This window comes from Myxocyprinus asiaticus, chromosome 7 (genome assembly GCF_019703515.2).
Source record: "Myxocyprinus asiaticus isolate MX2 ecotype Aquarium Trade chromosome 7, UBuf_Myxa_2, whole genome shotgun sequence".
NCBI lineage: Eukaryota > Metazoa > Chordata > Actinopteri > Cypriniformes > Catostomidae > Myxocyprinus > Myxocyprinus asiaticus.
In genome coordinates, this window is record NC_059350.1 from 10,095,132 (window position 1) to 10,122,979 (window position 27,848).

A 27,848-nucleotide genomic window follows, 5' to 3' on the forward strand; every position below is an offset into this window, starting at 1 on the left:
AGATATTTATAAAGACTCTTATAAAGTCTTAAAGTTTTATATGGATGTGGTTGTTTTATTACACAGAGAGAGGTGTATGAAAAGGTCTTTGAGAAGACTGCAGACACACACAGTGATTTCTCTCGGCTGGCCAGAGTGCTCACAGGAAACAGCATTGCCCTTGTGCTGGGGGGAGGCGGAGCCAGGTGAGTGACACCCAACACAGTCGTATTGCTTTAACTATAAACCTTTAAAAAACAGTATCACATTCTTATTGCATATTTGAGACTATAGGTTTTTTGGCATGTGAAATGTTCAGACTTGGTAAAATTAAATAACAATTCGAGTTTTCTGGCTTTTAGTCCATGTCTGTTAGATTTGACGGCATCTATATACTAGTGTACTCCTAAATTAGTCACAATTGAATTTTAGCAGGTATATTATGCACATTTAAAAATTGCAGTCTTCCTCTCTTCTGCAAACACAGACGAAAAATTGATGACTCATACTGCACTCACTCATTTTGTCCAATCAAATGCTCTCTAGAATGAGAATGTCCCTCCCTCTAAAGCCAAGAGTATACTTCAGTCAGAGTGAACGCTAGGCGTCTGTGTACAGGTCGCTTGATGCAAATTTCGTCAAAAGCAGTGCTCGAGCACTGAACGCGTGTGGCGCAATCTTTCTCTAAACGCACAGTATGCGCATGCGCCTGGAATTATTTGCACTAATTAGTGGGTCCACAAGGTGGCAACACTCACAGTTGAGCCGTTGCTGTCACGAAGAAGTGCTAGAAGAAGATGTAATCGCTGCAGACGAATGTGGAAACAACAACAGTGGATGGTTATGTCAAGAGCGCATGTGTTCAGGAGATACCTGCATTTCTATAATTTGAGTCTGAAGGAATATAAAAACATATTTATTGGTCTAAACCTTTGAAGATAAATAGTCCAGTCTCTCATAGCAGTCATAGCGTGTATGCGCCAACCGTCTGTGTATGCGCGGACAGTCAAATGAAGTATACTTTTTTTTTTGGTTGATTTTTCTCCCCTTTTCTCCCCAATTTGGAATGCCCAAATCCCAATGCACTCCAAGTCCTTGTGATGGCATAGTGATTCCCCTCATTCCGGGTGGTGGAGGATGAATCTCAGTTGCCTCCGCGTCTGAGACCATCAATCCACGCATCTTATCACGTGGCTTGTTGAACGCGTTACCACGGAGACATAGCGCATGTGGAGGCTTCACAGTATTCTCCGCGGCATCCACGCACAACTCACCACACCCCCCACAGAGAGCGAGAATCACATTATAGTGACCATGAGGGGGTTACCCCATGTGACTCTACCCTCCCTAGCAACCGGCGCAATTTGATTGCTTAGGAGACCTGGCTGGAGTCACTGGAGTCATTTTCACCAGCATGTCCTGGATTCGAACTTGCAACTCCAGGGGTGGTAGTCATCGTCTTTACTCACTGAGCTACCCAGGCCCCCAATGAAGTATACTTTTAAAGACTAGCATTTCGACTATATGCAGACGCTAAACTTTCGTGTTAAACTTGGTATACTTTGGGCTTAATAAAACCTACTTCTGACTAGCAGTAACAAGTAGCAAATCATGGTCCATGGCTGTGATGTAAACTAAATGCCATTGGCTATTTTAAAAAAGGGACTTTAAATGTTTACATGAAATCAGATTTTCTTATGTTTTTATAACACTGTTGCTATAATCTTTAACTAGAAAATGTGACCTAGGTTGGTAGTTGCCTTATGGATTTGTGTTGCAAACAAAAAGGGTATTATTTTACTGTAATGTAGGGATTGTTTTTGGCCATTTTTGCAGGGGCTGCTCTCATGTGGGCATAATTAAAGCCATGGAGGATACAGGAATTCCTATTGACATAGTGGGAGGAACGTCCATTGGCTCTTTCATTGGTGCTCTTTATGCAGAGGAGAGAAGTGCTGTTCGGGTGAAGCAGAGGGCAAGAGAGTGGTCCAAGGTAATGTGGCTCTGTCCATTTTGCATTATGCCTAAGAACACCTTTTACCTGTGGGAAAATTACTTACTCGGGTGGCTTATGGCTTTAATCATCATGTTTAGAGTAAAGGTAGTAATAGATAATGAATGTCAATCCTGTTCTCGTTCAGTCCTGTTCTAGAATCAATTTTTGCATTTCAAAGCCTTACAGACTTGTTAAAACAGAAGAAGAAAGCAGAAATTGGATCTTTTAGAAAATTTCCAGATGACATCATTTGAGTTTATTCAGCTTATCTTTTTTTTGTCTTGCTCTCAGGCGATGAATTCTGTATTCAAAACGGTACTGGATCTGACATATCCAATCACATCCATGTTCTCTGGCTCCGCCTTCAACACCAGCATCTCCAAAGTGTTTGAGGACAAACAAATTGAGGTAAGAGGTCACGGCAGCTCTTTTGTTATTATTCATTTTTCTAATTACGTTTTCATAGCAGTTTAAATGTTTCTCAAGTTGATATTTAGAAAAGTTGTGGGAAAGAAAAGCTGATGTAGTAAAGATGGATGGTGATCACATGAATGTAAACGTGAAAAACTCATGTGATTTTCTTCCTTATATTTGTAGGACTTGTGGCTGCCTTACTTTAACGTGACCACAGACATCACAGCTTCTGCTATGCGGGTTCATAAAGATGGTGAGTGAAAACAGAACCTTTACATCCTGTTTTTAGCTTAAGTCAGGGGTTCCGCAGAGTTCAGTGTTAGGGACATTTGACTTCCAGAACCAATTTGTGATAAATTATTAATCATATTGCATAATAATGCTAAAATGCTAAACCTTTAGTTTATAACAATGAAATTGAGTTATTGTTTAAAAACATTCCCAAATATTGTTCTATTGTTTTATTTGCTATTTTGCTTTTTTTAAACTGCATGAAATAACTGTATTACATTGCATCAAGAGTTTTTTAATTGGATTTGCTGAATGGTCTGAAATAAGTGATGGTTCATGAGAGTGACTTGGAAAATGCCCATTTCATCATGCTTGTTAACTCACATTCACCTAACTGAGATGTGGTAATTAAGTGACTTTATCCTGTTTGGCAAATGCATAGGCACTAGTATTAGGAAAGTTTGGGGATTTACCAGTGGCATATCCAGTAATCCTTAATTCTGGTTCAAGTCCTCAATTTCAGTTCAGTACATATATTATTCATGGACCAGATGAAATTCTACTTTCTGACAAAATCAATTAATGTTTATGTTATTGACACTGATGCACTTGTCTATACTTTGTCTAGTCTCTTAGCTGCATTCAGATTTGCTCAGTTACTCAGTTAGTTGTAAACTACTGGATTTGGGAATATTATGATGGTCACATGGTCACCCCAGTTTGCCCAAATGGCTTATTGAATTGAATTTGGCATGCCTAACTAACTGCAAGGACAAAGCTTGTCTCTGTCTTTTTTCCTGCTATATTTCATCACTCTTTTGTCAAAGTTTCTGTCAGTCTTCCCTTTTGTGCTACCTTCCATCTTACTCTGCTTTTGTGTTGTAAATTTATCTATTGTTTCATTAATTCTCGTCCTTTTCACACATCTTTGTCTCAAGTTTTCTTTCTATTATATTCCGAATGTATGTTATGTCAAAGTGTACACCTTTTGTTGCTGTAGAAGGTAGAATCCTTGTTATTGATCTCTGTAGCATCACCTGTTTGCTCACCCCTGCCCTGTAAATACCATTTCCTTTCTCTGCTGCTGGTGTAGCATTGCTTACATGTCTCTAATTCCCACACTGCACACATAAGGAATTACATCACAGGTCAAAATAGTTTGTCACAACTTACAGTATGTAATTACTCTGATTACTTAGTTCACATTTTCCTCATTGGAGGATGTTGGTTCTCATATTGGTTTTCATAGGTTAGAAGACATGCATAGTTGTTTTAGACCCATGGCTCATCTAGTCATTGCTCAACACTTCAAAAGTTCTTAAAGCTGTTTCACAGTGTGAGAGTAATATATTCAAACTAATTTCACAGAAACATCAATTGTAGTTCAGTCGTAGTAAAGCAATTCCAAAACCTCTGTAGTGATACACCAATATATGGGCCAATATTTGGTCATTTTGAGATTATTGGCATTGACTGATAATCATTCCTTTTTGGCTTAAAAACAAAATTGTGTCAATTTCAAAATCTAACCTTGTCAATGGATAATCCACATTTTCTGTTCAAATTATTTTTTTTGTGAATTTTGAAATAATTTTGTAAATGTTAATATTCCTTTAATTTTAGAAATTGTGCGTAAATCTCATTTGCTAGTTTTAAAGTAATGTTACAGGTTCAAAACATGTTCGGTTAACAGCATTTGTGGCATAATGTTTATTACCACAAAAAATAATTTCGACTCGTCCCTCGTTTATTTGAAAAACAGTAAATCACAGTTACAGTAAGGCAGTTACAATGTAAGTGTATGGGGCCAGTCCATGAACAGTAAAATACACACTGTTTCAAAAGTATAGCCACAAAACTTAAACATTATATGTGTTAGCATGAGTTTAGTATGATAAAATGAGGGATTTACCAGCGTTGTGGCTTTTTCCCCATTATCAGGGTTTACCAACGTTACCTTGTCATGACAACAAATTTGTAATATTGGATATAACCATACATAGATAAGGTTAGTAAGACATTTTATCACACTAAAATCATATTAACACATATAATGTTTACATCATATGTGTTCATATAGCTTTGCACCTTTGTGTCAGTGTAACCCACATAAATGCCAATTACAGTAGTTTCATCATGGGTTAAACAGAGAATAGGCCTGTAGTTAACATGCTCTTATAATTAGTGCAGTGTTACCAGTGTGTGTGCCATAACACTAAACAGCCTGCAAATTTCTCAGTCTCACTCTTTTCTGCTCTCCCACCTCTCCCAATGCCTCACTTTTTAATCCATTAGTCCTAATTGGCATGGCAGAGAATGTCATCTCTAATACATGCATTTGCCTATATATTTAACTTTCACAACCTTTTCAGTTAGGTTTCCAAAATGTTCTGAGCATCTTTTACTCGAGATAAGAAATTAACTAAACTGCAGTGGAACTTTTGTTGGAGATTTTGTTGTTCATGGTAAACACATTTTAAAAGAATTGATTGGCACAGCAGATGTTGGCATGATTTTCATTAAACTGTAGGAGGGTGTGTCCCTCCCCCTCTCCTCTCTCATTCTCACTCATCTGTCTCCTTTTGTTTACCGTCCCTCCTTCTTCACCCTCTCGCTCCGTCTCTCTCCAAGTCTTGTCCAGTTTTGATTTACTCTCCATCTTCATTTGCCAGGCTGTGTTTGGCGCTATGTTAGAGCCAGTGCCTCCTATACCCCTTATCTGCCTCCTCTCTGCGACCCCAAGGATGGCCACCTCCTCGTGGATGGTTGCTATGTTAACAATGTCCCAGGTCAGGATTCTGCCCCCCTTTCCCCCTTCACCAACTTCCAAAAACCTAAAGAAGGTTTAAAAGCAGCTGTACTGATATCCCTGTGACAACCAACCGCTCAGTTACCCTTTGCTTTTTATTGTCTCTTGTCCTGTTAAAACAAACAATTAACCCCCTGCATACATTGGGAACTCATGGCTTGGAAGGAACACTGTACAGTACCCAATGAGAGAAAGCATAGAGGAGAGAGACTGTGCCTTCGTAACCACAATAATACTAGATTTGGATGAATAAAAAATAAAATAAATAAATAAATAAAAAAACATGTCCATGTCACTTTTCTCCCAAAAAGCAAAAAAAAAAAACAAAAAAAGTATACTTTGCATAAACTAAAGCCTATTTTTAGAAGCCTATATTCATGACAATTAAGCTGTAAAAAGTAAAAGGATTACTCCATTACAGTGATACAGTATAAATTAGCATAAATTACAGGCTATACAACAATACTACTGTGATGTATAAATAACGATCAATTTAAATAAGATATTTTTGCACACAAGGTAATGAGAATTAGATTGGGGGATGTTCATAATTGTTGTGGAAATAATGTCACATTGCAAGTAATCTTAATGATCCTTAAAAATAGGCTTTCCATATTTATTTTTCTTTAAGCAAAATATAATTTCTTTCTTTTGATTTGTGGTGAATTATGACCCAGATGCATTCTTAAAGGAATAGTTCACCCAAAAATGATAATTATCTCATCATTTACATCTCAAACTCGACTTTCTTTCTTCTGTGTAACACAAAGATATATTAAAGGACATATGATGTGTTTTTGTCCATACAATGCAAAGCAATAAGGTCCAAAACTTTCAGCCTTCAATAAGGACATAAAGGCAGCAAAAGACTAATCCATACGATTTAGTGATCCATACAGTATGCGTCAAGCACGATGTATATAAACTCCTTTTATAGTGAAAAAGAGTTACATTTTGGTCTCTTTCTCACCTAAAACCGATCGTATAGCTTCAGAAGACATGGATTAAACTACGTGGATACATTTTATGCTGCCTTTATGTCATTTTTGAAGCTTGTAAGTTTTGGACCCCATTGACTTGCATTGTACAGACAAAAACACATAAAAAAAAAAAATCGTAGCGTGTGTTCACAACAAAAAAAGTCATACAAGTTGGAGATGGCATAAGTGTTAGTAAATGATGAGAATATTACCATTTTTGGGTGAACTGTTCATTTAACATTTAACATGAGATTCACCCAATAAGCCTCACACAATTTAAATTTAGTTTTTCCAATTAAAATTTATCCAAACCCAGTCTTTCCCTGTTTAGTTTTTTTGTAAAGGACACTTCACACACATTGGCTCTTAACCATGGATTAGAGGTACACAGTCACTTCCTGTTGTTATGATTTGTTTCCTCTTCTTTACCGAATGTGATTATTCATGAGTGCGATATAATCGTTTGTTTACCATTTACAGTATGTCTTTACATATGTAGTTGTTCACTAGCACGTTTGTATGAAGGTAGAGTATGTATTACTTAAGAGAGCAATAAGCCATGATATGTTGTGGGTTACAGTAATTTTACCTCAGTTAAAGGAATAGTTCACGCAAAAATGAAAATTCTCTCATCATTTACTCACCCTCATGCCATCCCAGATGTGTATGACTTTCTTTCTTCTGCTGAACACAAACAAAGATTTTTAGATGATTATTTCATCTTTGTAGGTCTATACAATACAAGTAAACAGGGTCCAAAACTTTGAAGCTCTAAAAGCATATAAAGGCAGCGTAAAAGTAATCCATAAGTCTCCAGTGGTTAACAGATAATGTTTAAGTCCTTTTTTAATATCAATCTCCACTTTTACTTTCACATCTTTCACTGCAAGAAATAATTTTCTTTAATTAGTATTTTTGTCTTGTTTTCCAGTAAAAATATCTAAATATTCTCAAAACAAGATATATTTACTTGACAAGCAAAATGGCATAATAAATGACATCTAGTTTTCAGAGAAATCTGACAAAATTGAGTAAACTTAATGCTTAAAACAAGAAAAAATATTCTGCCAATGGGATAAGAAAAATAAACTTGTTTTCCCTTTGAATTAAATGTAGTTTCCTTACGATTCAGTACACTTGACATTGCTTCACTAAGCTGATGCTATGGGGGAGTGTCCTTCTACATGACCTAGTTGAAACCTTTCTACAATAACGGCAGTTTTGGCTATGGTGTTTAAGCCCCGCCCTTTTAGGCATGAAGCTGTCCGGTATAAAAGCGGGCTCACAAACACCATTCCTCAGAATTTTCTTCCTTCAAGAGAGCGGAGGCACTACTGAGTGAACACAGAGACTTGCTGCTTTGTCATATGGAGAATCTGGTCTAATGTCAACTGGGCAGCCAGTAAATCTCCTTTTTAGGAGTTCGTCTTGACTCCGTGGGCATGCATGCGTACCTCACAAACGAGTGCATACAGACCATTCTTCGGTGTCTGTCTCAGTTCAAACTGGAAAAATATTACCACTGAAGTCATTTCAGAGAATGCTGGGTTTTATGGTGGCAGCATCCCCCGTCATACAGTTAGGTCTGTTACACATGCTAGCTCAAGCGATGTTCTACATTGTGCCTGGAGCCTCGGGCGCATGCGCATCGGCTGCTGTATCACCATGGACAGCGCCGGCCTTCTACCAACAGGGTGTTATGCTGGGTCAAATTTTCAGAAGGAAAGTACTGACCACAGATGCATCCAACACAGGTTGGGGCGCAGTGTGTGATGGACGCCTGACTTTCGACACCTGGACAGGCGCGAAACGGCCGTGGCATGTCAACTGCCTAGAGCTACTGGCTGTCTTTCTAGCTTTGAGAGCTTTTCATTCTGACATCGTGAATCACCACATTCTGATTTGTTCGAACAACACAACAGTAGTGGCATATATATGTCGCCATCTGTCATCAGCAAAGTCCAAGCGGACATGGAAATAGTTCTGTTAAATGCACCGAAATGGCCCAATCAGTCCTGGTTAAGTCTGTTATGAACACCATTTTACAGGCTAGAGCACCATCCACGAGACGCACTTAAATGGAATGTGTTCACTAAATGGTGAGCTGCCCCATACCTGATATTCGTACATTTCTTTTGGAGCGATTGGACGCAGGGCTCACTCCGTCAATGCTCAAAGTTTATGTGGCAACTATATCTGCGTATCACGCACCTGAAGCCGGCACCTCTACGGGCAAACATGATTTAATCATAAAATTCCTTAAGGGGGTGGGGTGGCTAAATCCCCCTCGCCCGGCTGCAGTCCTGACTTGGTACCTAACTTTGGTCCTAAAAGCGCTCGTGGGTCCTCCCTTCGAGCCTCTGGACTATGTTGAATTGCTTGTGCTTTATCTTAAGACCACATTACTGCTGGCATTGGCCTCAGTAAAACGGGTCGGTGGTTTGCAAGCAGTTGACAATTCATGTCTGGAGTTTGGTCCGGGTCTTTCAAAAACCACTGTCAAACCCAGGAAAGGCTATGTGCCTAAGGTTCTAACCACACCCTTCAGAGCACAGGTGGTTCATTTTCAAGCCTTTTTCCCTCCTCCATTTAATTCAGATGAGGAACAATCCTTGCATTTGTTATGCCCTTTGTGAGCACTACACACATATGTTGAGCGCACCCACCAGTTCAGTCTGTCTGACCAGCTCTGTGTGTGCTATAGAGGAAAAACGAAAGGAATGTCCGTCTCCAAGCAAAGACTTTCTCACTGGATTGTTGATGCAATCGCCCTGGCTTACAAGTCGCAGGGTGCGAAATGCCCAGTTGGTGTTGAAATACACTCAGCTAGAGGCGTGGCCTCTTCATGAGCATGGACGAAAGGTGTGTCCTTACAAGACATATGTTTTGCAGCAGGATGGTCTTCTCAAAACACATTCGCAAGGTTTTACAATCTAGACGTAACGTCTCTTTCATAGCAAGTCATCTCTGCCTAGAGCGCTTGCTATTTCATTGGCCAAACATATACTTATGCCCCTCTTTTTAAGTACGGGCTCCCTGTCTTTTTACACAACCGCCTGCATTCAGACTGTTGTATTTCCCAAAAGTCACAGGCACTTTCATTACAAATAAACTTCCTTCCCGACTGGGTTCGTGAAGGGGTTAATTCATACTATATCACCATAGTTCATATATATATATTCTGAGTGTTCCCCTCCTGGCTCACCATGAGGGTCATTCACTTGCGACATACTCATGTTGGTCGCCATCCCACTAATCTGTTCCCCATAGCATCAGCTTAGTGACGCAATGTCAGGTATACTGAATCCTAAGGGAACATCTCGGTTACGTATGTAACCTCGGTTCCCTGAGATGAAGGGAATGAGACATTGCGTAAGCTGGCCGCACTACAGACTCAGAGTTCTTTGAGGTGCGAGCAACGCGCTTTTATACCGGACAGCTTCGTGCCTAAAAGGGCGGGGCTTAAAAACCATAGCCAATGCTGGAGTTATTGTTGAAAGATTTCAACTAGGTCATGCAGAAGGACACTCCCCCACAGCTTAGTGACACAATGTCTCGTTCCCTTCATCTTAGGGAACTGAGGTTACAAACTTAACCAAGATGTCTTCTTACCTCATTGGCAAATTTATTTATTTTTTTTTTTTTTAAGTATAAACCTCACTAAATTTATTTGGATTTCTCTGAAAACAAGACAAAATATCTTAAAAGTTCATTTATCTTGTTTTAAGAATGCTTTGATATTTTTTTTACCGTGAAATAAATACAAATTAAGAAAAATAATTTTTTGCAGTGTTGTTCTTGTGTTTTTGGCGATTCACATTATTCGTGCATATCGGCACCTACTGGGCACGGAGGAGAATTTATAGTAAAAAAGGACTTAACTATTGATCTGTTTCTCACCCACACCTATCATATCGCTTCAGAAGACATGGGTTTAACTACTGGAGTCATGTGGATTAATTTTATGCTGTCTTTATATGCTTTTTGGAGTTTCAAAGTTCTGGCCACCATTCACTTGCATTGAATGGACCTACAGAGCTAGAATATTCTTCTATAGATCTTCGTTTGTGTTCAGCAGAAGAAAGAAAGTCATACACATCTGGGACGGCATGAGGGTGAGTAAATGATGAGAGAATTATCATTTTTGGGTGAACTATCCCTTTAAGGAATGTTCCCATGCTGTAATACGTGGCATCAAGTAGCTTATTGCTTTAATAAAACGTTTCTGCCAAGTAATATAGTTTATTAGCATAACCATAGCCTGTTTACAATTACCACGCAAGGTAGCAACATCTCAGCTAATTTTCGGTCATAGGTGTGCAAGAAATGGCTTAAAATGTGGCTCATCCATTCTAATTTTAGATCTGGAACTTTCCAGCTTTAATTATTTGATGTTTTATTTTCCATTCAATGTAATATGATACACAGAAATTAAAATTCTGTCACCACCTGTTCCAGACCCATATGACTTTTTCTTCCATGTAAGAAATGTTCTTTAGCATTTCTTTTTTTGTGTTACATGGCAGAAAGAAAGTAATGCGGGTTACACCCGGTTGGGGGTGAACGATCCCTTTAAGAATGCAACACAACTTTAAACTAGCTCACAGACAGGTTCGACTGACATGTCTTGTATGTTGTTTTACCTTTATCATGAACTATTTTGCTTTAGGAGTGCCACGCTGAATGCACCTGCCTCTCTCGATTTCTCTCTCCTTCCAACTCACGTTACTCACTGCCACGCCTTTCCTGACAGCTGCTGGTCGAATGTTATACTGCAGGCTGGGACAGGCTGGCAGTGCCCAATGTTTACTGAGACTGTCTTTCAAACTCTGTCTCCTCAAAGCTCTCTGCCATAGAAGCACAATACTATTGTAGTAAATCATTATGAAAATAAAGCATTTGTGATACAATCTGTGTATGAATTGAGAGAATATATTTGCATAATTTATGTATTTGTTTTGGCAATGATGTACACTTTGAGAAATAACCCATATTTTAGCGGCTGGGGAAAAATTGCTCCTCCAATGAGCGTTATTTTTTAAATAAGACTATTTTCTACTTTATATAGTAAAAAAAAACAACTGTATTTTATTCTGTGATAAGAGAAATGTGTCAGGGCAGGAGAAGTGAGGCAGAGTTGAAAGATAAGTCCGCCTTACCTCATCAGTGTTTACCCTACTTTTGACTCCCACAAACACACACTCAAAATGTCAAAGGTCGGGTTCACTGTATGAGGGAGAACAAACTAAATCACCACACACTGTCCTTGGGGTGACCATCAGTCTCTCCCTGCTGGTTTGTGTGCTACTAACCAAAAATGTGACTTCGCCTCCGAACATTGCTGGGACGTTTTTGATACGTTCTCTAGACATTATTAAGAGGTTATTATCCTCCTCCCGGTGTGGTAGGCTCCCTGTGGCGTTATGTCAGGGCGAGCATGACTCTTTCCGGGTACCTGCCACCCCTCTGTGACCCCAAAGATGGAAACCTGCTCATGGATGGAGGATACATCAACAACCTGCCAGGCAAGTATGCCCCAAAGCATCCCAAACTCTACAGAGAGAGGGCCACTTGGGTCAGAAACAAAATCTGAGTTGGTAGATTGCTTAATTTTGGTTTGTAAGAGCTAAGTGGCTCTGGGTAAGTAAAATGTGATGTCCTTTATCATTTTGAGGGTAGAGTGAGTGGTTTTGCTTCATCCATTTGAAATCAGAATTTGTGTCTAAAGTGCAGTTTTTTTTAAAGCGGTCATGACAGGCCTTTTGTTTTATTATTTTAATATGTTCCTTGAGGTTCATTTATAATATTATTAAAAAATGTTTGCACCAAAAACAGTCATGTATTTGTAAAACATGATCATTTTCAACCCTCATTCTGACCCTTTGTCAGAAATGCTCATTTTTTTGTGCTGCTTCTCCTTTAAGACTTCACAGTACAAACCCACTGTTATGATTGGCTCTCAGCTCTTAACTGACCTGCTCTCTCTACTTGCCGTCTCACTGCTCACCGCTACTGGGAGGGTTACGGAAGTGATAAGATAAAGTAGGCATTGATGTGTTTTTTGTGGCAGGCGGTTGTGTACTCTTTATGCAGTGAGAAGTTTTGAGTTCTGAAACTTGCAGTTTGTTTTCATAGTACAAGACCTCTTATATGTCAAAAGATCAAGGACAATTTTATTCTTCATGTTATGACCCCTTTAACATTTTATATGAGATATAACAGTTCATTATTAATGGTTTTAATATTTTGGACTCCTTTCAGTCCAGTAGATATTTAATGATATGTTCAGAGATTCAAATGGATAAAGTTTTACAGGGATTGGTTGGTGTGGACAAAGAAAGTCTGTTTTTTGACCTCTAGTCCTCACCAGCCTATATGAAGTTTTGATCTGATTGTGTTGTAAATGTCAGTCATTCTAAGTTTATCTTGTTGTCTGGTTTGCGATTGGTCTTAAACTGGAGCTTTTCTTACAATATAAGAAGATTTGATTTAATCTAAATTAATTAAAAACAAGCAAACGATCATTTTCAAGAAGCCAAAATGCCACCAGACAGCATTGGCATAATGTCTTTCAGTTTGCAATGCAACATAACTGAAAGAAATAGTTTAAATAGTTCAGATGTTGCATTTCAATTTGGAACATCTTAAGGGGAAAAAGACTATTTTTTTCATGTAACATTACGCTCTGTGTAAATAATTTGATCTGACACTTTATATCAGAGTAATTTATACTCAAAAGGACAAAATATTTTTTTCCATGCACATCATCTGTTTTCTGAACAAAAGTAATTGGATATGTTAAAATTGGTTAAATGTGTTATGCAAATGTTTATAGCCTTGATGGGTGATGCATTGGTAGATTTTAATCTTGTCTTTGTACTTGGTCATCATTGATTCAAATTGTCTTTTTCCATCCTTGTTATGTTTTTGTACTAAACACACCTGCAACGCTGTTTCACCACAACACACTTCTTTTTAAAGAGATTTTAGAATTTATTAATTGTTAAATGTCTTAAATTTGAACATAGGTGATTATTCGATCATATTCATGATGAAAATGGCACATTTTCAACAATAGGACTGGTAAAACACCGTTGGTTGGTGGTCATTTGTTTATTTGGATTTGATGATTTTCTTTTAAATATTTATATAACTTTTATTCTTCCTGCTACCCTGTGGATGTCCATCTTTGTGTGTGTTTGCATTCAATTGGCACTTTAATATCGTACAGCGGACATTGCTCGTAACATGGGCGCAAAAACGGTCATCGCCATTGATGTGGGCAGCCAAGATGAGACCGATCTGTGCAACTACGGTGACTGTCTTTCTGGCTGGTGGCTGCTTTGGAAACGACTCAACCCGTGGGCAGAGAAAGTGAAGGTGAGAATGTTGTTATGGAATATTAGAACTTCTTATAATTCACATGAAGCTTTTTCAGAACTTAGTATTAGAAAGACTCTTTTTCAGATTTCACTGCTGATGCACATAAGGAACAGCCTCAAAATGCTTTTAGATCGAAAATGTTATCTCAGTTTACTGTGGCTGGTTTAAAAAAAGAATTCGGTGGAATTAGTGGAATTTGGGCAAATGTGATTCATAGTTGAGCCATCAAGATAATTTTAAAATTGCATCAAATTTTTTTCATTTAATGAGTATATTGAAAGTTAATATTACAGCAAAATTAAGCATTTGGCAAATTTAATGGGCTACTTGCCTAAGCTTTCAGAGGGCTGTAACAACTAATTGATAAATTGAAAGATCACTAAAACTAAGAAAATTATCAACAGTGAATTTCATTATGATTAGTTGGATATCTCCACTTTTGTTTATCCTCCTGAGATTAGAGCGTGACTGCTGTGTGCGTTTTCCATTTCCCTTTTTGATTTGTAACTAGTAGCACCAAATTAACAAGCAAAAAAAAAAAAAAATGTTGAGCAAATAGTTTTCCTAAAAATTGACGTCCACATACGTGGACAGCAGGAATAAGTTGTGAAATTTTAAATAATTGCAAGCTATAGAAATCAAATGGTTTATTATGTTTCCAGGAGTGTTGGTTTTTCATGATTTTGAGACATTACAGACATTACATCAGAAATTAGCAAATGAATTCTGATTCAAAGTACAGTAATGGCCAGCATCATCCAATCACAGCCAACCATGTTAATATATATATATATATATATATATATATATATATATATATATATATATATATATATATATACATTATAAATTCTGAATCTATGTACTGTTTACCATTGTCCCATGTCTGCCAAACAAGTTGAATGGCCCAAACATCATCTGAAACTGAACTTTTGCCTGGTGTTTAGGAGTAATGCACTTAGTTGCATAGGAAAGTTAAAGGATGCTCCCTTGCTTCCTATTTAGTGAATGACTAAACCTCCAGTGTGTGGTCTGTCTGCACAGGTCTCAGAACAGTTCGAAATGCACCTTATTTTCATCCTAATTCCATATAAAGCCCCTGAAAGCAACATTTTTCAGCTTTTGGATGAACCCATTGATTCTCAATGTGAAAATGCACAGTGAATATAGGAATGCTTTAACTAATGTTATATAACCGCATTGTACAGTGATAACAAAATAAAATATAACATGTGCCTCCTTTGAAGGCTGCAGTAACAAGTCTCGTTTAAAGGAGACGGCCTTCGTAGGACAAACGGAAACGGAACATATCATGGTTGCTATGACAGCACGCCACTCTTTAACAAGCGCGAGCGCTTTGAGTGAAAAGGGAACAAAGTCTCTTTGGAAGGGAATGTATGAGGTACATTTTAGGATAGTTATAATGATGTAAAGAGAAAATAAAATAGATTTTACAGGTGTACTTTTAGTCTAATACTTTATTTTATTTATATATTCATATAATTATAAATATTATATACTCTGCACCCATCTACTGAGGTACTTCAACTTGGGAATTAACATTACTTGCGTTTGGACATCATATTTATGGATAAATTGGCTTCATATTTTTAGACATTTCCGTTGAAGCAAAGAATTGTGGGTTGTGAGTGCCCGTGAAGGATACACCTCATGCATCCTCCGAATTCCCGTGAAAGTAGGTCACATTCGAAGGCTGCATTTGAAGTGTCCTACTCGCTTTTCTGAAATGAGACAGTCTCGATGACGTATGCGGCCGGCAAATACGACCTCCGGAGGACGCAGCCTTCCAAACGAAACAGTACAGTCAATGACCAGGGTAGACAAGCACAGACGAGGACCGCGTGCGCGAGTCAAGTAAATCTAGGAGGTGCGCGGTAAAGCCCGCAGCTGTGCTGATGACGCAATTTGCGTCACACATACGGGGGATCCGCAACGCGCACACCCGAAGTATACTTTGGCCTTTAAAAGCATTTCTGAGAAGTTTTATACATACTGCCCCTGACTAAAGTGTTATATTTTGATTATTGTTTTAATTTGACTAATTTTATAAAAATAAATAAAAAAAACTTTTTTTTTAAATTATTCAATTTAATTTGACATTGGCATTTCTATCACACAGACACCCAGCAATTCTTTAGTAGTTTGTGAACCCCATTTGGAAACCTTGTGGTACAGAATAAAAAATATACATTCCCAGGTCAAGAAAATATTTTAAAACTGTACAGCATATGAAATAGATCATGCTTGCTCTGCATACATGGTGTAAATGAAAGTATTTATGTCTTTCAGGTGCCTGACATGGCAGAAATCCAGTCCCGTTTGGCCTACGTATCCTGTGTACGGCAGCTGGAATTGGTCAAAAAGAGCGCGTACTGCGAGTACATTCGCCCACCTATCGACCGCTTTAAGACAATGGACTTCGGAAAATTTGATGAAATCTATGTGAGAACACAGAAGTTCACAGACTAGTATTGGACTTATAGGGATAATTTTCATTTTTGGGTGAACTATCTCATCATTTACTCACTCTCATGCTATCCCAGATTTGTGACTTTCTTTCTTCTGCAGAACACAAACAAAGATTTTTAGAAAAATATTTCAGCTCTGTGGGTCCGTACAATGCAAGTGAATGGTGGCCAGAAATTTGAAGGTCCAAAAAACATATAAAGGAAGCATAAAAGTAATCCATATGAATCCATTGGTTAAATCCATGTCTTCTGAAGTGATATGATAGGTGTAGGTGAGAAACAGATCGATATTTATTTTACTATAAATCTCCACTTTCTCATTCTTCTTTTGTTTTTGGCACTTCTCATTCTTTGTGCATATCGCCACTTACTGGGTAGGGAGGAGAATTTATAGTAAAAAGGACTTGAATACTGATCTGTTTCTCACCCACACCTATCATATCTCTTCTGAAGACACAATGAATACAGGGCCAATTATTCTTAGTCGTAAAATAAAATGTGGCATCAATTTGTTTTTGTTTTTATGAGCCAGAGTTAAATATTTACAGTCTTCCTCTTAGCTGGTATTATTTAGATTAAATATTAAGTAAATAAATAGTATTTATTTAGTACATTTATTATTATAGTACTAAGTATTTATTATGGTACTAAGAGATTATATACTGAATAAGCTATATGCATATAACTTGAATTCCAAATGGCAAAATATTGCTTCCCACATCTGCTAAATGGAAGATTTTTCTGTCTTTTATCAGGATGTGGGTTACCAGTATGGTAAACTGGTGTTTACCGAGTGGGCTCGTGGTGACATCATTGAAAACATGCTGAAAGACCATCGATCAGCAGACTATAATGACAGCAAGAAAACAGACGTGAGTTCTCTCAGTATCTTATTAAAACAATCCACCACTGAATCATCCTTTTGACAATGATTTCCTGAAATGTTACCACCTTACTATTATATAGGACTCGATAATTTACTATAGAATAATAGGTGGTAAATTCATCTTTTCAGCACAACTTTTTGACTTTTTGCTATTGAACAGGGATATAATAACTGAGATGCACTCTTAGATCAGCACTCTGAAAATGCCTATTAAATATGGGATATTGCCTCACTATCCAGTTCATTATAATCCATCAATAATTTATTTTATTACTTTATTGATTTATCTGTTGCTGTTTATTTCAGTCCTGCACATGTCCTAGCGCAGATTTTACTGATCTAGCCGAGATTGTATCCAGGATTGAGCCGGTGCAGAGCTACTTGGGAGCCGATGGTCAGTTACTCAAAAAGAAATTCCTCACATGTAAAAAGAACTAATTTTACAATTGACCCCATTTAAGCTGGAGTTAGACTGTATATATGTATGAATGTGAAGTGTTATATCACATAATTGTAAACAGTAATAGTATGTTGCCTGTACGTCTAGCAGAAGAGTCAGACTATGCAACAGAATATGAGGAGGATGGGATGGACCCAGTGAGAGAGGAGGAGGGTGAAGAAGAGGAGGAGGAGGAGGCTGAAGACACTGAGGACCATTCTCCTGGAGAATGGGGACCAAATGGGGTTTTTGCAACGGTGAGTATACATAAACACAACCTTGCTTATATAGCCTTTGAACATTTTTTTATTTTCTACCAATTTGGAATGCCCAATTCCCAATGCGCTCTAAGTCCTCGTGGTCGCGTAGTGATTCGCCTCAATCCGGGTGGCGGAGGACGAATCCCAGTTGCCTCCGCGTCTGAGACCGTCAACCCGCGCATCTTATCACGTGGCTTGTTGAGCGCGTTGCCATGGAGACAACACGGCAACCACACTCAACTCACCACGTGCCCCACCGAGGACAAACCACATTATAGTGACCACGAGGAGGTTACCCCATGTGACTCTACCCTCCATAGCAACCAGGCCAATTTGGTTGCTTATTGGAGACCTGGCTGGAGTCACTCAGCACGCCCTGGGATTCAAACTAGCGAACAAGCGAACTCCAGGGGTGGAAGCCAGCGTATTTTACCACTGAACTACCCAGGCCCCCGCTTATATAGTCAGAATGACAGAATGTTTGTCACAGTCATCATTCACTTTTATTGCATTTTTTCCATACAATGAAAAGTGAATGGTGACAAGGGGTGGGTAAAAATATTGATTTCCCTATGCATCTCAATCTTCATTTGAACAATCTCGATATCCAGTCTTAAATCCCAAGATCGATCTTTTACTCTATACGCAACCCTCTACTACAATGAGAGGAAATCTCTCACATTTGCGACCAAATTTCGTGCTATACGACAAAAAATTATATATTTGGCAACTGGCTGGTAAATGTTTAGATTTCACTCACCAGTAATTGTGTAGTATAGTGGTGGAGTTTTCAGCAGTGAGATCCTTTCACTGCATGATGAGAGTAAAAGTTGTTCTGTGTAATGTGTGTGTGTCCAAAGACGAGATCCATGCGACAAATTTGTTATTTAATAATGTCTCTTAATACCCTTTCGGTTCTCTACAGTCAGTAATGATCAAAAACAACAAAAAATAAACATTTAATTCTAATCATGCATGGCACAGATGAGATAAAGCCGTTCGAGTCTCTCTTGTTAACGCGCTAATTTAAAGACACTGTTTACAGAAGTGCCGAGTTTCTTTAAAGAGACAATACCGGTTTTTAGCACATGTTCAACTAATCAGTGTAAATACTTGTAAATACTACAAATTATCCTCCTGAGACCCCCGCGTGTCTGCTGTGTGCATTTTCCATTTCCATTTTTGATTTGTAACTAGTAGCACCTAAAATCTATAGCAAATAGTTTTCCTAAAAATTAATGTCCATATATGTGGACAGCGAGACTACGTTGTGAAATTTTAAATAACACTGAGCAAGTGTTGGTTATTCATGTTTTTGAGACGTTACGGACATTGCAGCTGATTTTCTATAAAGCTGAGTAAATAATTCTTAATTCGAAGTAATGCCATCATCATCCAATCACTGCCAACCATGTTAAAATAAAATGTTGCATTTTAAAATTCTGAATCTATGTACTGATTATCATTGTCCCATGTCTGCCAAACATGTTGAATGGTCCAGACATCATCTGCTGCCTGAAACTGAACTTTTGGTCTGATTTTAGGATCGAATGCTCTTAGTTGTATAGAAAGCAATAGGATGCTCCCTGGCTCCCTATTTAGTGAATGACTTAACCTCCAGTGTGCTGTCTATCTTCACTGGTCGCAGAAAAGTTTTAAATGCAAATTATTTTCATCCTAACTCCACATACAGTGGTGTGAAAAAGTGTTTGCCCCCTTCCTGATTTCTTATTTTTTTGCATGTTTGTCACTTAAATGTTTCAGATCATCAAACAAGTTTAAATATTAGTCAAAGATAACACAAGTAAACACAAAATGCAGTTTTTAAATGAAGGTTGTTATTATTAAGGGAAAACAAAATCTATGTGTGAAAAAGTATTTGCCCCACCTGTTAAAACATAACTTAACTGTGGTTTATCACACCTGAGTTTAATTTCTCTAGCCACACCCAGGCCTGATTACTGCCACACATGTTCTCAATCAAGAAATCACTTAAATAGGACCTGCCTGACAAAGTGAAGTAGACCAAAAGATCTTCAAAAGCTAGACATCATGCAGAGATCCAAAGAAATTCAGGAACAAATGAGAAAGAAAGTAATTGAGATCTATCAGTCTGGTAAAGGTTATTAAGCCATTTCTAAAGCTTTGGGACTCCAGAGAACCACAGTGAGAGCCATTATCCACAAATGGCGAAAACATGGAACAGTGGTGAACCTTCCCAGGAGTGGCCGGCCGACCAAAATTACCCCAAGAGCGCAGCGACGACTCATCCAAGAGGTCACAAAAGACCCCACAACAACATCCAAAGAACTGCAGGCCTCACTTGCCTCAGTTAAGGTCAGTGTTCATGACTCCGCCATAAGAAAGAGACTGGGCAAAAATGGCCTGCATGGCAGAGTTCCAAGACGAAAACCACTGCTGAGCAAAAAGAACATTAAGGCTCGTCTCATTTTTGCCAGGAAACATCTTTATGATCCCCAAGACTTTTGGGAAAATACTCTGTGGACTGACGAGACAAAAGTTGAACTTTTTGGAAGGTGTGTGTCCCATTACATCTGGCGTAAAAGTAACACCGCATTTCAGAAAAAGAACATCATACCAACAGTAAAATATGGTGGTGGTAGTGTGATGGTCTGGGGCTGTTTTGCTGCTTCAGGACCTGGAAGACTTGCTGTGATAAATGGAACCATGAATTCTGCTGTCTACCAAAAAATCTTGAAGGAGAATGTCCGGCCATCTGTTCGTGACCTCAAGCTGAAGCGAACTTGGGTTCTGCAGCAGGACAATGATTCAAAACACACCAGCAAGTCCACCTCTGAATGGCTGAAGAAAAACAAAATGAAGGCTTTGGAGTGGCCTAGTCAAAGTCCTTACCTGAATCCTATTGAGATGCTGTGGCATGACCTTGAAAAGGCAGTTGATGCTCGAAAACCCTCCAATGTGGCTGAATTACAACAATTTTGCAAAGATGAGTGGGCCAAAATTCCTCCACAGCGCTGTAAAAGACTCATTGCAAGTTATCGCAAACGCTTGATTGTAGTTGTTGCTGCTAAGGGTGGCCCAACCAGTTATTAGGTTTAGGGGGCAATCACTTTTTCACACAGGGCCATGTAGGTTTGGATTTTGTTTTCCCTTAATAATAACAACCTTCATTTAAAAACTGCATTTTGTGTTTACTTGTGTTATCTTTGACTAATATTTAAACTTGTTTGATGATCTGAAACATTTAAGTGTGACAAACATGCAAAAAAAAAATAAGAAATCAGGAAGGGGGCAAACACTTTTTCACACCACTGTAAAGCCTCTGAAGGCAATATTTTTTCAGCTTTTGGATGAACCCATTGATTCTCAATGTGAAAATGCATAGTAAATAGTGTATATAGGAATGCATTAACTAATGTTAACGAATAGAATTGTATTGCACAGAGATATCAAAATAAAATATAACAAAATGTATATTAAAATGAAGTGAAATGACCCACAGATGATTATTATAAATAATTAACATGTTTTTTCTTCTTTTGAGGAAATGCTTTACGAGTTTCCACATATGTGGACATACAGTATGTTTATCAGGGTGCTGATGCACGGAAAATGAACGGATTTTTTAATGCGGCATGTCAAACGAAACTAGAGACTCCTCTTTACAACCAAACGGGTTTCAATGAAAAAACTTTCTTACCAGAGGCACTTTTGTTGGCGCTGTGTCCATAGGAGCGCTTCACGGAAATCAGTGGCATGCTATTGTGTCGTATGACTAGGTGTGGCAGAAGTTAACCCTTTAAATGACAGTCTAGAGTCTTATGAACAGTATTCAGTCGTTTTTTATTGATTTAAATGATGCGTTGCGTATAGCGAAGTCAAAATACAACGTCCATGCATGTGGACGCGGGGTCGCACGAGGTTATGCAAGTAAACAGTACAAATTTAACAAAATATAATATATGCAATATAATATCATATTTATTGATTTAAATACATTGATTTGTTCATTTTTAGAGAGCTAAAATGTGATCAAAATGAAATAAAAATATAATTAGTAAAATTGATATTTTTGCAATGTACCTAGTATAATCAACAGCATTAGCTGGAGAGAATTTATTTCATATGTAAGCAAAATGGACATTATAACTGAAATATACCCATATGAATTGAAAACGGTATGGAATCGAGAGCTTGTGAATCGAAATCAGATTGAATCGGAAAATTTCTATCAATAACCAGCCCTAATGGTGACTGAGGCAGCATTCTTCCCAACATCTTCTCTTGTGTTCCACGGAACAAAGAAAGCCATACAGGTTTGGAACAAAATGAGGGTGACTAAATGATGACAGAATTTGTATTTTCTCTTACCATTCACATCTAATATACTTGATATAAACTAATAATAATTACTGTAGACTAACATTACCCCTGAAAAACACTGTTTTGCATTTTTAGATATGAATTAAGACATTATTTAGTCCATTTATGAGCCTTTTTTCCTTGGACAACCCCAAGGTTGTTGGGTCAGGTTTTACCATTTTGCATGTAACATTTCCAGAAAATGAGTCCCCACAAAAAGCAAAGCCTGGCTAAAAATACACACAAATATCACTTTTCAGATAACATAGTCTAGATACAAGATCAAACTCTTCACATTTGAACAGCATAACCGGTTAAACTTAAAAAAAACAAACATTTGATGTGTTCTGTGTGCGTGTTTGTGTGGGTAGGACGAGGAGAAGACGGTCCGTCAGAGGAGGAGAATTACCAGGGACTCCAACATTTTCTCTGAAGTTTCAGACTGCTGAAAAGAAAGTAATGCAAGGTCCAGAGGTCAAAGATCACTGGAAAGAGAAGTAGGTTCCTACCAGAGACTGAAGAGTATAAAAAATGGACACAGAAGTCTTCTGAACTAATACATTTGTTGGGAAGTCACCAAAGATATTGATACAGACTCATTAACACTACATTATCCACTACTTGTCACCAAAACTTTGTCTCCCTCTATTGTTGCTTTGCCTTTTTGAATTTTTGTCTCAAGACTTTGCAAGGGTGCAGGGACTGTGGGCATTCACCAAGACAGTTATGGACCCACATAAACAGGGAACAACTTCTTGAGAGACTGTGCCAGTGAAATGAGGGATTCTACCTCTTTTTAGTTGTTTTGGTAAAAGAGTGTACTGACAATAATATCTATGGCCAGTATACCGCTATACTTATGTCAGGGTTCCCACGTGTCCTGGAAAACCTGGAATTTTGCAATGCAGTTTTCCAGTCATGGAAAATTAGAAAAATACCTAAATGTCCTGGAAATAATTATTTGTCCTGGAAAACATTTAAAACTTTTTGACCCTGTTGCTAACAAGTTTTTGTTACATGTACAAAAACATGGTAAGGATTCAGACTCGGGAAAGGAGCCAAATATACAAATATGTATCGTTTTGTCACAGCTGCCGACTGCACATTGTGAAACATCGTCATAAATGTTCATCATAAACAAATCCCAGTCACACACATTCTGTGCTCATCTGCTGTCATCTCTGCTTTGCTAAGTATTGATATAGTGCAAAATACTATACAGTTGATATAAACAAAATATAGTTTTTTTCATTCCAACATTGCTGTTTTGTTACCCAAAAAACATCTGAGTTATAAACTTTAGACAACGATGACGGTCGGACCACTAATTTTTATTTATTTATTAAGTCACACGCTGGGATGTTATTGTGGTGATTCTGCCTTAATACCTCAGGATGTGAATTAATTTTCAATAATTCAGTGATCGGAGTCTGCTTATACTGCGGTTACCACATGTAGTATGTAGAAAACCCAGGCGCAAACTTGTCATAAAATGGCATTAGCTATAAAATGCAGAATGTAAAGGAATTTGACATATTTGGAAGAAAGTTAATTTTTGAATGCACAAGTAATCAAATAAAAATTGCAATATGTCCTAGTGTGATAATTAAACTACAAAAGTCTGTGATTTAATTGCATAAAACTGAACATTCATTGGCGAATTTCAAAAAATGGGTTTCCGCAAAGAACCAGGATGTGAAGCTCTGCAGCTGAGAATAGGCTGTACAGGAAACAGTTCTAAATAAAGGATAAAGAAATGCAAGGCAGTTAAAAAAAAAAAGGAGTTTGGTTTGATAAAAGTAAAAGTAGTAGAGTTAAAATAGTGCAGAGGATAAAGAAACAAGAATATAGGGGGCCTGGGTAGCTCAGCGAGAATTGACGCTGACTACCACCCCTGGAGACATGAGTTCGAATCCAGGGTGTGCTGAGTGACTCCAGCCAGGTCTCCTAAGCAACCAAATTGGCCCGGTTGCTAGGGAGGGTAGAGTCACATGGGGTAACCTCCTTGTGGTCGCGATTAGTGGTTCTCGCACTCAATGGGGCGCGTGGTGAGTTGTGCGTTGATCGTAGAGAGTAGCATGAGCCTCAACATGCTGTGAGTCTCTGTGGTGTCATGCACAACGAGCCACATGATAAGATGCACGGATTGACAGTCTCAGAATCGGAGGCAACTGAGACTTGTCCTCCGCCACCCAGATTGTGGTGAGTAACTGCACCACAACGAGGACCTACTAAGTAGTGGGAATTGGGCATTCCAAATTGGGAGAAAAGGGGATAAAATGAAAAAAAAAAAAGAAAGAAAACGAAAAGAAACAAGAATATATGCTGAATAAGCATTTGAGGTTGGTAGAGAGTGAGGGAAAAAGTGAGCGAGGAAGGGAGTGAGGAATGAGCAAGGTAGAGAGAGGAAATAAACAAGGTTGGGAGTAATGAAGTGAGCAAGGTAGAGATCAAAAAGAGAATGAGGTAGAAAGTAGGGGTTCACCAATACCATTTTTTCTCTCCTGATTCCGATACCTGAACTCTCAGTATAGGCTGATACCGATCAGATGTGTTGTTTTTTTCTTAATCAGGAAGACGGTGAGATTAGAGTGTCTGTGTGTTGGGCTAGTTCACAGTAGTTAAATATGCTTTTCATTAAAAATCTGGTGACTTGCTCCTCCAGTTCCAATCTCAATGCATGTTATAAGCAAACCGAACTATCGAGCATCTACATCTGAGCTGTAGTTCATGTGGAGCACTCACATGTAGCTCTGAGAGCAGCGCATACTATGTGTGTGTGCACCGCTCATTTACTGAAGTGCGTTGCACATCCAGACTTTCTTTTTAATTATTAAACACAGCCTTTTGAGATTCACAAAGCTATTGTATATATAAGAGACTTTAAATAAAATGCACGAGTCATATGGACTACTTTTATGGTTCTTTTATGCCATTTTTTGTGGAGCTTGTCAGTAACGACCATGACTAACACATGGTATCGGATTTTAATTGGGTTTATCGGACCGATACCTAATCTGGTTAAAAACGTCAGTATTGGAGCTGATACCGATCCAGGTATCTGATCGGTGCATCCCTAGTAGAGGGTGAGAAAGTGAACAAGGTTGGGAATGAGGAAGTGAGTGAGGTAGAGAGCGAGGAAATTAACAAGGTAGGGAGTGAGTAAATGAGCGAGGGAGGAAGTGAACGTGATAGGGAGCAAGAAAGTGAGATAGAGGGTAAGGATGGGAGCGAGGTAGGTAGGGAGCAAGTTTTTTTTTCATGAAGAGTTGCATTAATGCCAAAAATCATATTTGTGTGTGTGTGCGTGCGTGCATGCGTACACGGGTTTAGCTTTGAATTTGTCTTTCAAGAAGACAAGGTGGATGCCTTATTTTCTTATTGCACATTCCCACATTCACAAATTATTATAACAAGAACAAAAACACCTGTAATATCACATTTGACATGAGGTAGACTGAGACCACAGCAGGTTTTTCACTGGGCAGGTGGGATTGTTAAATGGGGATGCAGTGTACTTTCATTTACTCTCACTCCATAGCCAAATGTCATCTTTCCCAGATATTTACCAACCTAAACAGTGTCTGTAATCACTGCATGTACATTCAGTATCTCTGAAACCTCATTGCTTTTGGAAAAGATGTACAAATCCCTTAACCTTTGACACTTTTGCTTTTTGTTTTTTTTAGACAAACTTTGTTTAATATGTTTATGAAAACTGAAAGGATTGCCAACTATTTAATTTAATTTAATTTATTTGTTTTACTACTGGCTTTTTAACAACTTAAAACATTTAGATATTGAAATGGTTTATTAAACAGTCAACACAGAGGAAAAAGAGAATAACGATGAACTGTTTCTTGTTTTGCTTGATTAGCATTTTTGCACTGATAATGAAAAAAAAAATTTTTTTTGTCTTTACAGTCTTAATATGAGATGCAACTGAAGTTCACACCTGTGCGACTGTTTTAAGCCTGAGAAATAAATGTTGAATGATAAAACACAAATAAAAAAAATCTGATTTAATACCATGCTGATCTCATGAATTTTTTTTTAAATTACCTTTATCATAGTTTTTTGACAGGACAGTGACATAGAACAGGAAATGGTGGAGAAAGAAAGGGGGTAATGGGACTGGGCTATATGACCGGCAAGGCTCGAACTGGTAATATTTTCACTACTACTGTGGCATGGCTCTGACAGATGTCTTAAAATGACTTGTTTAAAGGTGCACTCAGTAATTGTTTCCTCAATAAAAAAAGGTTAACTTCTAAAGACATGAATTGTAATTTTGCAATATATGTAGGAAATCATGACCACTCACATTAAAATGAAGACTCCAGTCATATCAGTAACCTTATAAAAGCTGTTTTATTCTACATGGAGAGGGTCCGCACATGGGGGCTACTATTTTAGATTTACATGACCAGCCAAATTGTACTCTCTTAACTACAGTAACAGTCCTGTTATTGGACACTTTCACTCATTGATTAAAGTAATCATGGCTGACTGTGAATACTAAATTTCTACAATGGCATCTAAAATCATTTGATTTTAAATGATGCTGCATCCAAGCTGCTAGATGTCAGTGTAAGTTCAAGATGACACAAAGACAAAAGTTACTGAGTGCACCTTTGTTTAACATAAACAAAAAACTAAAAAAACATTGATAGCTCAATAGAGAATATAGAGTTAGAAGTTGACATGAACAATCTGAGTGAACACAGAAATTTGACAAATACCTTCTGCAGCCCAGAACTAGAATGGCACTTATAGTGAAATTCACAAAAAAATGTAATCATTACATCAGTCCAGCTCATTAAAACTCAAAATATTGTGGTGGAAAGGTGAGGCAAAACATGACTAAATCACTCCGGAGGAGCTCAGGCCCAAAGCGAAGTCAACAAAATTTTTAAAGATTATTTTTTGAATCTTGTTCATAGAGACAGAGCAGATGGCTCACAATGTTCAAAGGGTGACATCTGTTTACAGTACTTAAATAAACAACACAAACATTTTTTTTTATATTTGTTTTAGGTTTTTAAAAGATTTTAATTTTTTGTCCAAAAAAAAAAAAAAAAAAAAAAAAAAAAACCTGAGGTATTCACAATATAATGGCATTTCTTTCATTTGAAATAATTAAACAAGAAAAAGTGGGGAAGGGGGAAAAACATTAAAACAATGAGAAAACTATGTTGCTGTGTCTCACAATACAACACAACAATGTGGGATGCTTTTGTTCCAGGCTAAAATTAAGATGGTACCCAGAAAAGAAATAAAATAAATAAAAAACACCAAAGACAAGATACACTATATTCGTTCTTGGCTGTTGTAGTTAAAGGTGATGTAAACGATTTTATCCGTTCTAACTTCCACAAGACTGAGCCGTTGATCTAGCCACGCCCCCACTGTCCAAAACACCGCACCCATATGGTTGAAAACGACACAACGCATGTTCGGTTGTCAAACACAACAGTAGCGAAACAGCGCCCTCAACTGACACATTATGGATCAGAATTTGGCATTAAGCCTCAATAATTCGCTGCAACTACAACTCTATTAGAACGCTCAAAATGATTGACAGGCAGAAAGCGTCAGTGACTTTTTTTTTTTTTTTTTTAACATATCACACCAAATA

General features: G+C 37.9%; 2 protein-coding genes across 7 annotated transcripts in view; one reads left to right on the forward strand and one right to left on the reverse strand.

The window, feature by feature from the left end:
• The window catches only part of pnpla6 (patatin-like phospholipase domain containing 6), a 59,849-nt gene extending 32,017 nt beyond the window's left edge, over positions 1-27,832 (forward strand). For 2 of the 5 annotated variants that reach the window (XM_051702417.1, XM_051702421.1), the window contains 11 exons: positions 67-185; positions 1,816-1,972; positions 2,267-2,383; positions 2,573-2,642; positions 11,818-11,934; positions 13,641-13,789; positions 16,103-16,255; positions 17,037-17,153; positions 17,474-17,561; positions 17,715-17,863; positions 22,582-27,832. In XM_051702417.1, the coding sequence (XP_051558377.1) occupies positions 67-185; positions 1,816-1,972; positions 2,267-2,383; positions 2,573-2,642; positions 11,818-11,934; positions 13,641-13,789; positions 16,103-16,255; positions 17,037-17,153; positions 17,474-17,561; positions 17,715-17,863; positions 22,582-22,659 (1,314 nt within the window). In that variant the 3' untranslated portion in view covers positions 22,660-27,832. Of the gene's footprint in view, positions 1-66; positions 186-1,815; positions 1,973-2,266; positions 2,384-2,572; positions 2,643-5,292; positions 5,410-11,817; positions 11,935-13,640; positions 13,790-16,102; positions 16,256-17,036; positions 17,154-17,473; positions 17,562-17,714; positions 17,864-22,581 lie in introns of all 5 variants that reach the window. The other 3 variants (XM_051702419.1, XM_051702418.1, XM_051702420.1) reach the window with 3 other exon arrangements.
• The window catches only part of map2k7 (mitogen-activated protein kinase kinase 7), a 34,285-nt gene continuing 27,595 nt past the window's right edge, over positions 21,159-27,848 (reverse strand). The window contains exon 12 of one of the 2 annotated variants that reach the window (XM_051702425.1): positions 21,159-22,655. In XM_051702425.1, the coding sequence (XP_051558385.1) occupies positions 22,616-22,655 (40 nt within the window). In that variant the 3' untranslated portion in view covers positions 21,159-22,615. The remainder of the gene's footprint in view (positions 22,656-27,848) is intronic. The other variant, XM_051702424.1, reaches the window with a different exon arrangement.